Here is a 12,359-nt window from a genome sequence, read left to right as displayed (position 1 = left end):
ACCGCCATTAGTCAGACTGCCGCTGACCCAGAGAGTGAGAAACTGCGCGCGCGCCCTCCGAAGCGAAGTTGACTCGGCACCGCCTCCAAGTACTCGCCGTCAGAGTATACGTGCTGCTTAGGTCTGTCCGGCACGGCCTCCGTTGAGTTGCCTAGGTTGCAAAGCCAAGGGGGCTCATGCAGAGATACGTGGTCGGGTGTAGTTGTCAGCCCGAGTCGGTTGACATGGCGAGCCGGGCGCGCACGGTTGAGCGGGGGAACGATGCTGATGTCTTCCCGAGGTGGGATTCAGGGATCTTTTTGGGAGGCCTGGCGTGCTTTGCTGGTCGACGACTCGGAGGCACTGCGCGGCGTGTGCGATTCGGACGTCGAACTAGACGTGCTGCGCGAGCTCGTTTGTCGGTGTATCCGGGGAAGTGGGAGGCGCAGTCGCGCGCAGCAGCGTACGGCGCACCGAGGAAGGAGGAAGGCGGTGTGTTGCCCAATTGGGAGACGGAACTCGCATGTAGATGGGCGCTTTCCGGGGACCCCGCGCCGCCTGTCGAGTGATGTGGCGCACCGCTTGGAACACCGCCATGATCATGGGCGCTGGGCCATGTCGTATATACGCACTCATGGCCTCCTTGCCCTCTCCCTTCTCCTTTCTCTCCTCGTCCGCACCTTTCCTCGGGGCGCGTTTCTTCATTTCAGGTTATCGCCCGCCGCCCGAGTTCACTTTTGTTCGACGAGCCGCCAAGTGACGAACTTCAACGCACATTCATCGTACTAACAGCGCCATGCATTCGCGACACTTCTGCTTCTGCATCCCCGTCCGCGCGGGTGTCTTTCTCTTCTCCGTGCTCTCCTTCCTCCTCTCGGGCTTCGTCTCTGCCGTCACCTGGTACGCCGTGCATTGTGAGTGCTCGTTGTTCTTCTTGTACGAAGCACGTACTGATGGCATCCCAGTGGTCTTGACGAAGGCGGACGGGTACGCCAATGTCCCCAAGCGGTCCGAGATCATCCTCATCGTCGTTGCGTCGATATTCACTCTCATGACTCTGACGTCATTCTTCGGGTGAGTCTCTTATTCAGTCATTGCGGTTGGTTTGCGCGATGCCAAATGCTGTCTGGCTTGAATCAACTACTTGCATGGGCATGTTGCACTCCGTCACCACCATGCTTCGGCTCGGCAGCTTGGACGCCGCGTTTGTGAACCTCACGTAGGCCGAGTTCGTCGGATGAGACATGGGATAGTCCCGAACGCGGCGGACTTCGACTGGCTGAGCATGGCAGGTGCTTATGTAGCTTGCCCATGTCTGCTTCTGTAAGGTTCAGTCTCGCCGTCCATGGTACAGACGTGTCAATTGTACCGGGACTCGGCCACCGCATTTGATCCCGGATCCTCTTTCTCGTGTCCGTCTTTCACGCCGCTGACGCATCGCAGGTTCATCGGTTCCATCACGCGCAACCGGCGATTCGTCAAGTCGTATTCGGCCATGTCCATCATCCTCTTCATCGCGTCGCTCGTCTCCTCGGGGCTCTTCCTCTGGACGCTCTACACGGAGAAGAACATCACCACGGACTGCGTCGTGTCGAACGCGAACAACAACCTCTCGATCGACCAGTGCGACACGCACGTCAGCAAGGCGGGCAAGATCATCATCACCGTGGTCCTCTCTGTCCTGATACTCGTCCACCTCTGTGAGTCCCACTGCCAGAGCGCGTTCTGCGGGAACAGGGGTCGCTGACACCGCTGCAGATATCGTGGTCGTGATTCGGCGGTACGTCGAGCAGCTGGAGGACGAGAGCGACCTCTGGCAGGGCCCGTACAAGCTCACGACGACGGACATCAACCAGGGCCTGATGCAGACGAAGGCGCCCTACCCGTACGCCGACGGGTCGCACTCGTACGGCAACGCATGAGCGTGCCCTCTGCGTTTCCGTCCTGCCATGCTCCGCCTAGGAGCATAGCGCCCTCTCGCCCGCTACGGACACCGCTGATCTGTATTGTAGGACGTGTCGCTCCGTACGTAGTAGCTACTGTACATATCCGCCGACGTACCGTCACGCTCTGCACGCCTATGCTCGCTATTTATCTTACCTGCCCCCTTGCTGTAGCGCTTACCATTTGGACTTTGGGGTCGAAATTGAAAACTTCCCGGCATTCCTTTCTTAACACCGTACAGTTGCGAGTCTGAGACGGGAGGTTGGATCGCGCATCTGTTCCGGTGAGCCGAACGCAAGCGGAGGCAGGCTACCGCCCTCCAGTCGAAGTGCAGCTAGCCACACGTCATGCGGATTTGGCAGGTCCTGTGGAATGTCGGCTGGCGGCCACTACACTGTACATCGTGGATGATCACCGGCGAAGGCTCGTTCAACCTGGAAGTACCTGGGAGGAACTGTAGCATACGGCTAACTTACGACCTTCTCAAGAAGGTGAATCTGGCGCTCCTGTTATACTACACGTGCAGTCCGAGCACGATCGAAGCGGCCACAACGTACAGCCTCTCGCAACTGGCCAGGTCAGTCGGTAACTGTCCGCCCACTTATCCAACACGATGGCCTCCAAATTTCGGAGAGTGCATTACAGCAGGAACCTATTACTGTATACAGATAGACGAGCAGGAGTATAACCGAGATACACAGCATGCAATGGTACAGCTAGAAGATGCAACAGAAACACTGGAGAAGACACTAAGTAGTAGCAGAGACAACGAAATCAGGTATCGAGTATACGAGGTATCGGATTACAAAGCGGGTGAGTCAAGTCAGTACAAGATATGGATGGGTTGTACAGTCAGTTAAACAAAGCAGTGACAACGATGCAGAGCGTGCACGAAAGCAGGTGCGACGGCCATGGAGAACGCCGGGGACACGATCCTAGAGATAGATACATACCCACCAGCGGTTCGCCACACCGTGACGACGACGAGGCCTCTGTCCGCATTCAGAGGTAGGGATCAGCGGCGTTGAACGCCTTATAAAAGTCGTCCGCCAGCCAGGTTTGTCGTTCGAGCTCCCCAATCTCCGAGGACTTTACTACGGCCTCGTCCAAGCCGTAGGCCGCCGGTACAACGTCAGCCGACACCTTGTCGCCGTCCCGCGGAGCGTCGTCGACAGGCTTTGCGGACACAGTCGTCTTCTCGGAGAGGGTTGAAGCACCAGCGGGATCTGCGTCCCCTTCGTTCCCTGCGGTACTGGAAGGGGCAGCGGCGTTGAATGCCTTAAAGAAGTCGTCCGCCAGCCAGGTTAGTCGTTCGAGCTCCCCAACCTGCGAGGACTCTACTAGGGCCTCGTCCAAGTCGTAGGACACCGGTATAACGTCAGCCGACACGGTGCCGTCCCGCGGAGCGTCGTCCACAGGCTTTGCGAACAAGGTCGTCTTCTCGGAGAGGGAAGCGCCAGCGGGATCTGCGTCCCCTTCGTTCCCTGCGGTACTGGAAGGGGTTACCGGGTCGAACTCACAGAGTGTCGGTGAGTTAGAGGTTGAGGACCCGGTGATTGTAGTACCCTCCCCGAAAATCGTATCCTCAGCCTCATGAACATCATGAAGGAGAATGTTAGAGCCTGAGAGGATGCGGTGGGACGGCACGGGGACGCTGGTGTCCCGAGGAGCGCAGTTGACAGCATTCTCAGGCTGCACCGGCAGGCTCGAGTGCTCGGCTTTGCGCGGAGCATGCTGAAGCGCGACCTGGGAGGATGCCCCATCGACGGTTTCGTTCGGAGAAGGTGTTTGGGTCTTCAGACTCGGAGAACCTGAGGGCAGCGCGACCGCGGGCTTCGGTCGTATGGCTCGAGGTGCTTTGACGACCGGGGAGGGCAACTGTCTGGGCTCCTCTGGTTGACCTTGCGGGATTGCTACGTCCGTCGGCTGGCCGTCTTCGGAGAACTGGACACTCATGAATGTCCACTGATTGGGGGGCTTTGTGGCTGCGTCTGCCTTCTGCTTTTTATTTTGGGACCCCCGTTGACGGCTAGACTCGGGCCTCCGCTTGTTACCTCCCGACTGCGCTTGACGGCGACCGTTGTTTGCATCGGTGGTCGCTAGTGTAGCGGAAGCACTGCCGCCGGCTTGGGAGGTCCCTTCGGCTACCGGACCTGCCTGTTCAATGGGCTGGTGCATACTAGTAGTCCGTCCAAGTTCGGCTTTGGAGGAACGCGCAGGCAAGGGATTGACACGCCGCCTTGGGACCGGACGCCGCGTCAATGTGGCCGTCGCCGGAGTGCCCATTGAAGGGCTGCCAGTGGCTGGAGCGAGGCGGGCAGGGAGTGCTGGAAGGATTGGCAATGAGAAAGGACTAGGAGCCTGCGCCTGCGGGCGAATCGACCTGTGTGGTAGGCTATATGGTGTCCCAGTGAGGATTGGTCCATACGGTCAAAGCGTCGACAACACTCACGGACGGGATCCAAAATGAAATGTAGGCGCTGCGGCCGCAGGACTGAGATGGTGGGCCGTACTACGAAGCAGGCTAGAGTTAGGTTGACCCTTCAATGAACCGTCTTATGGCTTACCGTAGATCGAGAGCGTCGCCAGCCACAGCGAGGTCTGCCGTGGATGTGGATGTGGACGGCATATAGGACTGATTGTTAGACGGCGGCATGGGCCCTTGTCGCCTGGGGGGTGCCGTCCAATCTTGGACAAGGGGGCTGTGGCCGCTGTGTCAGGTGTGGCACCCGGTCAAAGCGTCACAAAGACTTACTAGTTGTAACGCGCATTGTTGTTCATCGTGGCTGGGGAAGTAGAGAGGTCTTTTGTGGGCAGGTGTGGGGCCGGAAGATGAAAGGAGGTGGTGGTCGGAAGTGAGGGGGGTCGCAGGCGCGCGTGGTTTGTTTAAGGGCGGGCCACCAGAGAAGCGGCTGGACCCGAATTCAACGCGCAAAGCCCAGCGCGGCCACGGGCCACGAGTCGCGTGACCGTGTTACATCACGCAGGGGGCCCCCTTGGCTTCTTCTTTCCCTGAGGCTCCCGCACGCCCTATCTGAATTCTGCGCCATCAGCAAGCACGACCTTCCATGAGGACTACACATTCGTCACTCACATGAGGTGCGTTTTGGTACAATTGATTGTTTCTTTGGGCCAGTTTTGTGGCCGTGCCCAACACGTACAGTTGTCGGGTTCTGGCATCTCGAGTCGTCCATGCCATTGATTCACGGGCGAGCCACACCACGGCAACTGGAGAGCCTTGGTTCATCAGTAGCTGCCGAGCTATTCATTCTAAGTATGTATGCGCACCTTCGCAAGGTTTACCTGCATGGAGCATGTACCCTTGTGATGCGCGGAACGTCCAGAGTGGCTCCGTCGGACGGGCTGTCTGTCTGCGGATATTCCGTGCACTCCGCGAGTACTCTACTGCGCCTCGACTTCATATCTTTCTCTCGTGCGCTTCGAGGAGCGTGAGATTGGGTTTCCGAGTTCATAACGAGGAACATAGCCAACCTCGGATTCGAATTGGCACATATGAATGCCTTCAAGTTCTCATTGAACATAGCATGGCCAATGTAGTCACTCACATCAATGCCTGTGGATGTTGGCGCAACGAAGCACACAAGTCCATGTTACTAGCTCAGGTTGTTCGAAAAGCTGGTAACTTGGGAAGCGGCAGCAGTACCAACGGGCGGGGGGGGCGGACCTATGTCCGCTCAGGCGGAAACTTCATACTTCGCCGTGATCGTCATAAGCGTGGCTCACGCATCGACAGTGAGTGGACCTCTCACCTATTGTTCATACTATTGTCTTGTATATGGGGACGTCTGCAACTGACGCGACTTATCGTCAGACGGGGTCCTTTGGAAGTTCAGTCACGGCGCACCGTGTACAGCCCAACCTTGACTCGGGATCAAAACGTCTAGCACAATCGTCAGCAAAGCGATGGGACAATCCCGCAGTCCGTGTGTAGAACATGCATGCAACTACCCTCTTCCACTCAGAGTCAAGGCAGTCGGTTTATGTCACTGCCAACGAGGGGCTCAGAACACGGCGCTATTCGTGCGCATTCAAAGAACGTAGGTCGCCCTCATTGTAGTCTGCGTCCTGTGCAATCTCAACTGGATGTCGACAGAAACTAGGACAAGTCCGCGCTCATCGCTGAGAACGGCAATGTCACGCATATCTCGTCAAAATACGTTCAATACAGGCGGTATGTAGCACTCACAGATGTGACGCTCCAGGAGACAAGCCATCCCGCCAGCCTTAACCGTAAGTGAACCGTCATCATTCGTGGTGATTCGCAGGATGTCTTGGCTGACAAGGCCCGGCCAGCCGATGTTTTCTGACTCTGCGAGTCCTTGTCTCATGACAGGCCATCGTAGTCTGTGCCTTGGACTATAACCTCCATTTTTGCTCTGCTTTCCGATAGCTTATGTGCGTAGATGAGAATAGTTCCATATATCGGGCTAGAAAGTACGTGTCGAAAGATTTTGGCACGTCAAGTATGTGGATTGTGCATGATGCATTCAGATGCCGCTCCGAGTCGCCGTCACGGTCTCTCCAGATGTGACCTGCGTTATGTTTCGCGTCTGTGACGCTCCGTGACGACAGGACGCGCCAATCGGCGCCAAGGCCCAAGATTGCCCTGGTCAGCGCGACGCCCTCCCGGGACTCCTCCTGGATCCTCCAACGAAGTTCCTGCTCCTCGAGCTCCCTCAGTCTACCCTTGGTCTATCCTGCTCAATATACATGTTCTCTTCTCACACTGATGCGGGACTGCTGTGGATTGGTCAACGACGATGGAAACACTCATTGCGACTTGGAACTCGCCGTGGCAACACGACTTGAGCTAGCAAGGCCGGCGAAGAGCGGCGAAGACCTACAGACGAGAGAGGCGTCGACTAGAGTATTGGCAGGCTGCCGAGCATCAAGAGAGACAGACTTGTAGAACTAGGAGGACTTTACAAGGGATGACAGCCTACGTACGAGACGTACGCGGTTGGCGGGCGTCGTGACTTGTCTACCGGACATGTAGGAAGGACGGGAACCCGCAGCTCCCGGTGGAGGTAGATCTTGACAAGCCCACGTAATCCATTGTATGAGTCCCGACTACACTCGTATTATATCTGCCAGATCGCTTGACACAATCTCTCAATATCAAAATATTCGCATTGACTACTACCACTCCTCGTTGGGTCAGCAGACTCAGCACTATGTCACACGTCGCTTCCTGAACAACACCTGAGCGTCCCGCGCCGGGTAGCATACATATGCGAACCACTCATTCTCCGGCGGCCTCTTGCCCTCTTCCCCGGAACTTTACGACATACCGAATCACGACGCACGCAAGCAGGATCTTCAGGTCGTCCGCTGCGAAGAAGCGTCCCGGGCTGCGCACCCTCGTTACTGATTCTCTGCGGATATACTGGGCGAAACAAGTGAAGAACGACGCACCACGTGTGCCTTCCATGGCCGAATCCGATGTCCGTTGGGGTCGTGCTCACGTAGCACCGCCTGTTCTTGCTGCCCTCTTCGCTCATGCTCGAGAAGCGCGTAGGGTCAAACGTCGCAGTGTCCGGGAAGTTCGCATCGTCGAGATGGGTGGACCTTGTCACGGCAGTCACGAGCGTACCTGCCGAGAGCGGCGTCCCGTTTGAAAGCAGCACGTCTTGTAGGGTGAATCGGAGGGGGGCCATTGGCAATAGGCACGAGCTCAGCGTCGAGTACGGGATAGAAGGGGGTATGGAAGTGGCTGGACACGACTCACTGAGGATCATCCCCTTCATTCGTTGTGACTCCTTAAGGAAGCTTTCCAGCCTCCACATCCGTCCCAGGGCCGCCCTTATACACTCATCCTCACCCACGACGCGTTCAATCTCTTCGCGCAGCGGACCTGCATTGGCAGTGTGCGTGCACATGATATCCAGATACTCTGTGTTGCGGCCTTCGAGCAGTAGAGTCAATGATCGTAGTGCAAGCTTTCTCGATAGTTCACTCACAGAGAGGAGCACCGACAAACAACCGAATGCTCGCTCGCGCTACGATCTTCGTGACCATAGAATAAGCATGAACGGGCAGCCACTCTGCTCCAGGCAATCAGCCTTGTGCTCCGAAGAAATACAGATAGGAATGGCATGCGCAGCAGCGCACCTGTCTCAGAGTCCGGGACGAGCTCCTCGAGAGCCCTCTTTAATTCTTCAAGGGTGGCAGGGAAGAGCCCGCGGGAGCCACTGCTTGATCGCAGTGACATGGATGGGGTGCTTATACCCTTCCCGAGAGATAGTCAGTTCCGGGTCCACCAACTGTGGTTGGCACGGGTCATCAGTGAATAGCAATTTGACTCGAGCACTAGGACACCCGTGACGCCGCGGGGCATACCTCATGCAGCGCCTCATCAAACGACGCCTGGTTATCCCCGAGGTCCAGCAGCTCCTCGTTCGTCTTCACGCCGCTGACCACGGTGACCCGCCGATTGAGCATCGCAAGCCTGAAAACTGGGTACTAGGGTCCCATTTGAGCGGATCCAGCCCTACACGGTCTGCGGTGTATGTCGCGCACCTTATTATACTCTTCCTCGAGCGGTGTGTGGATTGGAACGGGCGGGACCACGCTGCGCAGAATATGCCAGATCAAGCGGCTCGACACAGATTGTGGCTGCGACGAAATGGAGGTGTTCACTACCAGGCATACAGGCGACGTGCCTTTGTTGCATCACGCGAGACGCACGGGTTGTCGGAAAATGCACTGAAAACCCGAGAGAACAGAATCAAGAGACGGACGACTTCCACCGTAACACTGACAGCCGCCGCAAACGAGTACTCGGTCACTCGGCCGCTCAGCGCTCAGCCGCCGTATTGAGCTTCAGTCTGCGACGCTGAGTAGACTTGTCCTCAGGCTTTCAGTTTATCCCTAGCTCTGTGACTGTGGATAAGTTAGTCGTGACAGGAAACGAAGGCTTGATTGTTCTGATCGAATGGATCAATACAAATACAGCACAAATTAAGACACGACGTGATTCCTGCTCACACCGCGATTGTACCATGGTATGAGCAGCCACGGGTCTTCACCGTAGGGGCGCCTCGACGATCTCGTTGTGGCGTTGCATGAGTTCGTCATCATCCGCATCCTCCGAGGTGGTCGCAGCCGGCGCCCTGAGATCCTCTGCGTGTACGGATGCAATCACCTCAGTCAGACGCACCGCGACCCGGTAGATGAACCATACACGCACCCAACTCGAACTGCCCAGCGAATTCAGGAAATCGCGCATGCTGCGTCTCCGACTGCCCAGAGTGGTCGAACCGGCGGGCGAACACAAGTGTGCCTGGCTCGGAGACGCTACCCGGCTCGTATACAGCTGCGCGCATGCTGAGCATCAATCGGGAAGCAGCAATCGTCGTGGCCCTGGAGACAGTTGTAACGCAGCATCAGTCAAGCTTGCGTAATTGTAGGTGGAGGGCCCGCGACATACGGCACTAGGAAGTCGCTCACAGAATCTGGGGGCTGGGAGCGCTGCAAGTCAGCAACATATGGCATCGGACGCAATTACGCACGCTTGTGAAGTACATGATCAGTGCCAACGCGTTCAAGATGGTCAACGCTCTATGTCCAACAGTACAGATCAGAACCGCTAGCTTATCGCACTAGAGCATGTTTGGCGCACATGAAGTACAATGTTCCTGTTGATGAGATTTACCAGATACAATTAATATTGATGGTCTGCACACAAAGAAACGGCCCGTACCGTCTTTACAGAGCACTCCAGTAAGCGACCTCTTGGGGAGCATGATCAAGTGTCTCGGCCGAGTGTGATGCAGGGTCACGAGTAATACAACGAGGTCGGAGACTAAATTGCAAACCCGGCTTAACATAACTATGTCACGAATCAAGACGGGCGAGAATGACGGGTCAGACTTGAATGTTGCAATCTGCCAGTCTTGACTCACACCTGCCAGATGTTGAGATACGTGGCTCGGTAATGATACTGTATGAAATCAAAAGTGATTGCATCCTCACATCGTGTTGACTGCTCCGTAGAAATGCACACTTAAGACGCAGACCTGCGTCTGGCCCATCTTGTAAGTGTCAACTTTGTTAGATACAATTCCGTACTGCACAAAGGACTACGTGAGTTATGAGGGTAAGGATTCGATGAATCGGGTACTCACGGTGACTGAAATGGGTGCAACAGCGAGCAGAAACGTTGAAGCTGAGAGAAACCAACTCCGTCTGGTTAGGGCATGTACGCGGACTGCAGAGATCGCTGGGAGGTCCATTTTAGCCATCAGCGAACTGTTTACTTGAAGGATCATGCAATACAGCGACAGACATACCTCCCCAGATAGCATTGACTAATACGGTAGATGCGGCCTCCAGCAGAACGGAAGCCTTGCAGCTACGCAAGTTCTGATATCAGCACATGCCCCCATTTATATATCTATCGCAGTCACTCGGTAGCCAGTGCTTACCTCGGGTGGCTAAAGGCCGGTGGGCCTGGACCGCTATTTTCAGAGATGATCCATACGATGGCCGCGAGGCGATTGAGCCCGAAGAGCAGAGTCCCGGCGAAGCCCTTCGACGGCTTGAGCCAAAAGAGCTCAAGTTCACTCACGAATGTTAGGAGGCAGTCATACAAAATCATCGCTACAATCAGAAACACGGCCGATTAGGATGTGTGTGAGAATCACCATCTTCTAGGAGTAGTGTTACCGGAGGTAGCAGGTACGAGGCCAGTCACGGACAATCTGTCTCAACCGAATCGTTATATGGCCAACTGTATGGGCCCTGGAACGTACACGAGACAAAACATATACGCACACATTGCGCGACAGAGAGGCTGTCGTGTTCCCTTGACTTGCGTCCTTTCCCGGCATAGTGACCGCGCGATGGGCCGTTAGTCAGGTTTCAATTGACCGGATGATGAGAAGAGTCTGGACGAGAGGAGTCCTGCGAGCGACTCAGCGGATTTGCGAGTGCATAGGAATGAAGCAGCGTACTTAACGAGTCCTGGGCTTCGTCTCCGCCATGACACTGTCCCCCTAGGCCCTACAATAAGCCGCTCCGGTTGACCAAATAGGAGCTGTTCATAGTCGATGCTTGTCAACCTGAAAGTCACAGTGACACCATCACGACAGCGGAGGGCGTTGAATAGTACTTGACTACGGAAGGCAATTGCACGCCACTGCTCGTAAAACAGATGGTTCTTGTTTCCAATACTTACACTGTCCATACGTTCCAAAATACGGCCGCGCCTCAAGAATCGACACGCCCGATGCCGCACCAGACGTTCAGTCTGAGGGCGAATGTATCGCGTCTGTGGCGTCGCTCCTCGGAGGATGGGCCGCGGACGCGCTGCGACGCGAACTTGGACGTCACATGTGATATTGATACTTGCCACCACCACCGCCGCGGCGGCCGCGCGCCCTCGGAGGGTCGCCCAGGAGGAGGAGGAGGGGGCCAGGGCCGCGAGAGGTGACCCCTTTCGGGGAGAATGTAGGGCAGGGATATGGAGGGCCACCGGGGGTCGTCTGATGTAGCAATGAAGTGGTCTACAATATGTATAGTACGTAGTCCTATGGTGGTAAGTAGCTACTGTGCACGTGCGCTATCGGCCGGTGGCTAAATGGACCCCCTCCTCCTCCTCCTCCTCTTTCTCAAGGGTCGCCACGCGCGCGTTGCGCGTCACGTCCTGGTACCATACATACTTACACAGACTGAGCGTCACGCATCAATTTTTTGCTGACCATGAATGTCTTTGAGTGTTGAGTGTTGCACATCAGAACACAGAGCACGACGCGACATGCATACAATTGGTAAAGACAATGAAACTAGTATTACAGACCTTAGACTGTGAAGCAGGTACTCTGTCGTAGCACGTCCCGAACTATGATACACAAAATTGCTCCATGCTACAACTATCCTACTCGTACTCCTACACTCTATTCAGCAATCGATCCCTGCTCAGATACGCAATCAAGCCTCTTCAGACGACCCGCTCGACTCCTCAGGGCCCCAGAACGCACGGCTGGCTCGAGCGTGCGGAGGCTGGCCCCACCGAGCACCACCCTCTCGCCCAGCCCAGGGTTCAGGGCCACCGGGAACAAAGCCGGCGCCGGGTTGAGCTGGGTTCAAGCCAAACATGCGGTTGAAGTCCGTACCCCAGCCTCCGCCGAAGAATGCGTCGAACGGAGTCTGGGGTGGACCGTGGTTGTGGTGGCGACGTCCAGGGCCATGTCTGCGGCGACGCTCGCGCTCGTCGGGGGCGCCTGGGGAACGTGGGTGGTCTTCACCTTGGGGAGGCGGGGGCGGAGCTGCACCCGGGGAACGGGGCGCGTCCTCTGCGTGCAGGGGCGGGATGTGGACGAACTCCTCGTGGGCAGGAGGCGGGCCCGGCGGCGGCGGGAACGCACCTGGAGCCTCTGGGTCCATTGGAAGGAACTGGCCACGAACCTGAGGCG

The 12,359-nt window shown here is 56.5% G+C and overlaps 4 protein-coding genes across 4 annotated transcripts; 1 reads left to right on the top strand and 3 right to left on the bottom strand.

Moving 5' to 3' along the window:
* Nucleotides 1–662: 662 nt before the first annotated feature.
* C8Q71DRAFT_393264 (uncharacterized protein) lies at nucleotides 663–2,124 on the top strand. The gene is made up of 5 exons (XM_047918276.1): nucleotides 663–893; nucleotides 945–1,053; nucleotides 1,423–1,679; nucleotides 1,738–2,020; nucleotides 2,097–2,124. The coding sequence occupies exons 1-4, from the start codon at nucleotides 776–778 to the stop codon at nucleotides 1,899–1,901; spliced, it is 648 nt and encodes a 215-aa protein (XP_047773255.1). The 5' UTR covers nucleotides 663–775; the 3' UTR covers nucleotides 1,902–2,020; nucleotides 2,097–2,124.
* An 801-nt stretch (nucleotides 2,125–2,925) lies between these two features.
* Nucleotides 2,926–4,765, bottom strand: C8Q71DRAFT_911676 (uncharacterized protein; the record flags this gene model as incomplete). The annotated part of the gene is made up of 4 exons (XM_047929140.1): nucleotides 4,679–4,765; nucleotides 4,491–4,625; nucleotides 4,376–4,435; nucleotides 2,926–4,318 (listed from the first exon to the last, which is right to left on the bottom strand). Exons 1-4 carry the CDS (start codon nucleotides 4,702–4,704, stop codon nucleotides 2,926–2,928), a joined length of 1,614 nt encoding a protein of 537 aa, XP_047773254.1. The 5' UTR covers nucleotides 4,705–4,765.
* A 2,421-nt stretch (nucleotides 4,766–7,186) lies between these two features.
* Nucleotides 7,187–7,823, bottom strand: C8Q71DRAFT_717785 (cytochrome P450; the record flags this gene model as incomplete). Its single annotated transcript, XM_047921188.1, has 3 exons — nucleotides 7,187–7,295; nucleotides 7,360–7,617; nucleotides 7,669–7,823. The coding sequence occupies 3 exons, from the start codon at nucleotides 7,821–7,823 to the stop codon at nucleotides 7,187–7,189; spliced, it is 522 nt and encodes a 173-aa protein (XP_047773253.1).
* A 1,345-nt stretch (nucleotides 7,824–9,168) lies between these two features.
* Nucleotides 9,169–10,944, bottom strand: C8Q71DRAFT_393098 (uncharacterized protein). Its single transcript, XM_047918275.1, has 12 exons — nucleotides 10,899–10,944; nucleotides 10,720–10,848; nucleotides 10,612–10,646; nucleotides 10,371–10,545; nucleotides 10,236–10,297; nucleotides 10,071–10,165; nucleotides 9,950–10,013; nucleotides 9,647–9,748; nucleotides 9,566–9,581; nucleotides 9,469–9,504; nucleotides 9,374–9,405; nucleotides 9,169–9,306 (listed from the first exon to the last, which is right to left on the bottom strand). The coding sequence occupies exons 2-11, from the start codon at nucleotides 10,773–10,775 to the stop codon at nucleotides 9,390–9,392; spliced, it is 657 nt and encodes a 218-aa protein (XP_047773252.1). The 5' UTR covers nucleotides 10,776–10,848; nucleotides 10,899–10,944; the 3' UTR covers nucleotides 9,169–9,306; nucleotides 9,374–9,389.
* Nucleotides 10,945–12,359: the final 1,415 nt, after the last annotated feature.

Source organism: Rhodofomes roseus (assembly GCF_022264815.1).
Source record: "Rhodofomes roseus strain CIRM-BRFM 1785 chromosome Unknown C8Q71scaffold_35, whole genome shotgun sequence".
NCBI lineage: Eukaryota > Fungi > Basidiomycota > Agaricomycetes > Polyporales > Fomitopsidaceae > Rhodofomes > Rhodofomes roseus.
Note: the sequence above shows the minus strand (reverse complement) of the source record. Positions and strands in the feature narration are given on the sequence as shown.

Bases quoted from the DNA above. Each gene is read 5' to 3' on its own strand.
- C8Q71DRAFT_393264 (XM_047918276.1), top strand. From the start codon at position 776: ATGCATTCGCGACACTTCTGCTTCTGCATCCCCGTCCGCGCGGGTGTC. The intron at 1,054-1,422 runs GTGAGTCTCTTA...GACGCATCGCAG, and splicing joins ACTCTGACGTCATTCTTCGG to GTTCATCGGTTCCATCACGC. The intron at 1,680-1,737 runs GTGAGTCCCACT...ACACCGCTGCAG, and splicing joins CCTGATACTCGTCCACCTCT to ATATCGTGGTCGTGATTCGG.
- C8Q71DRAFT_393098 (XM_047918275.1), bottom strand. From the start codon at position 10,775: ATGCCGGGAAAGGACGCAAGTCAAGGGAACACGACAGCCTCTCTGTCG. The intron at 10,647-10,719 runs GTGCGTATATGT...CGGTTGAGACAG, and splicing joins GCCTCTCTGTCGCGCAATGT to ATTGTCCGTGACTGGCCTCG. The intron at 10,546-10,611 runs GTAACACTACTC...TTCTGATTGTAG, and splicing joins CCTCGTACCTGCTACCTCCG to CGATGATTTTGTATGACTGC.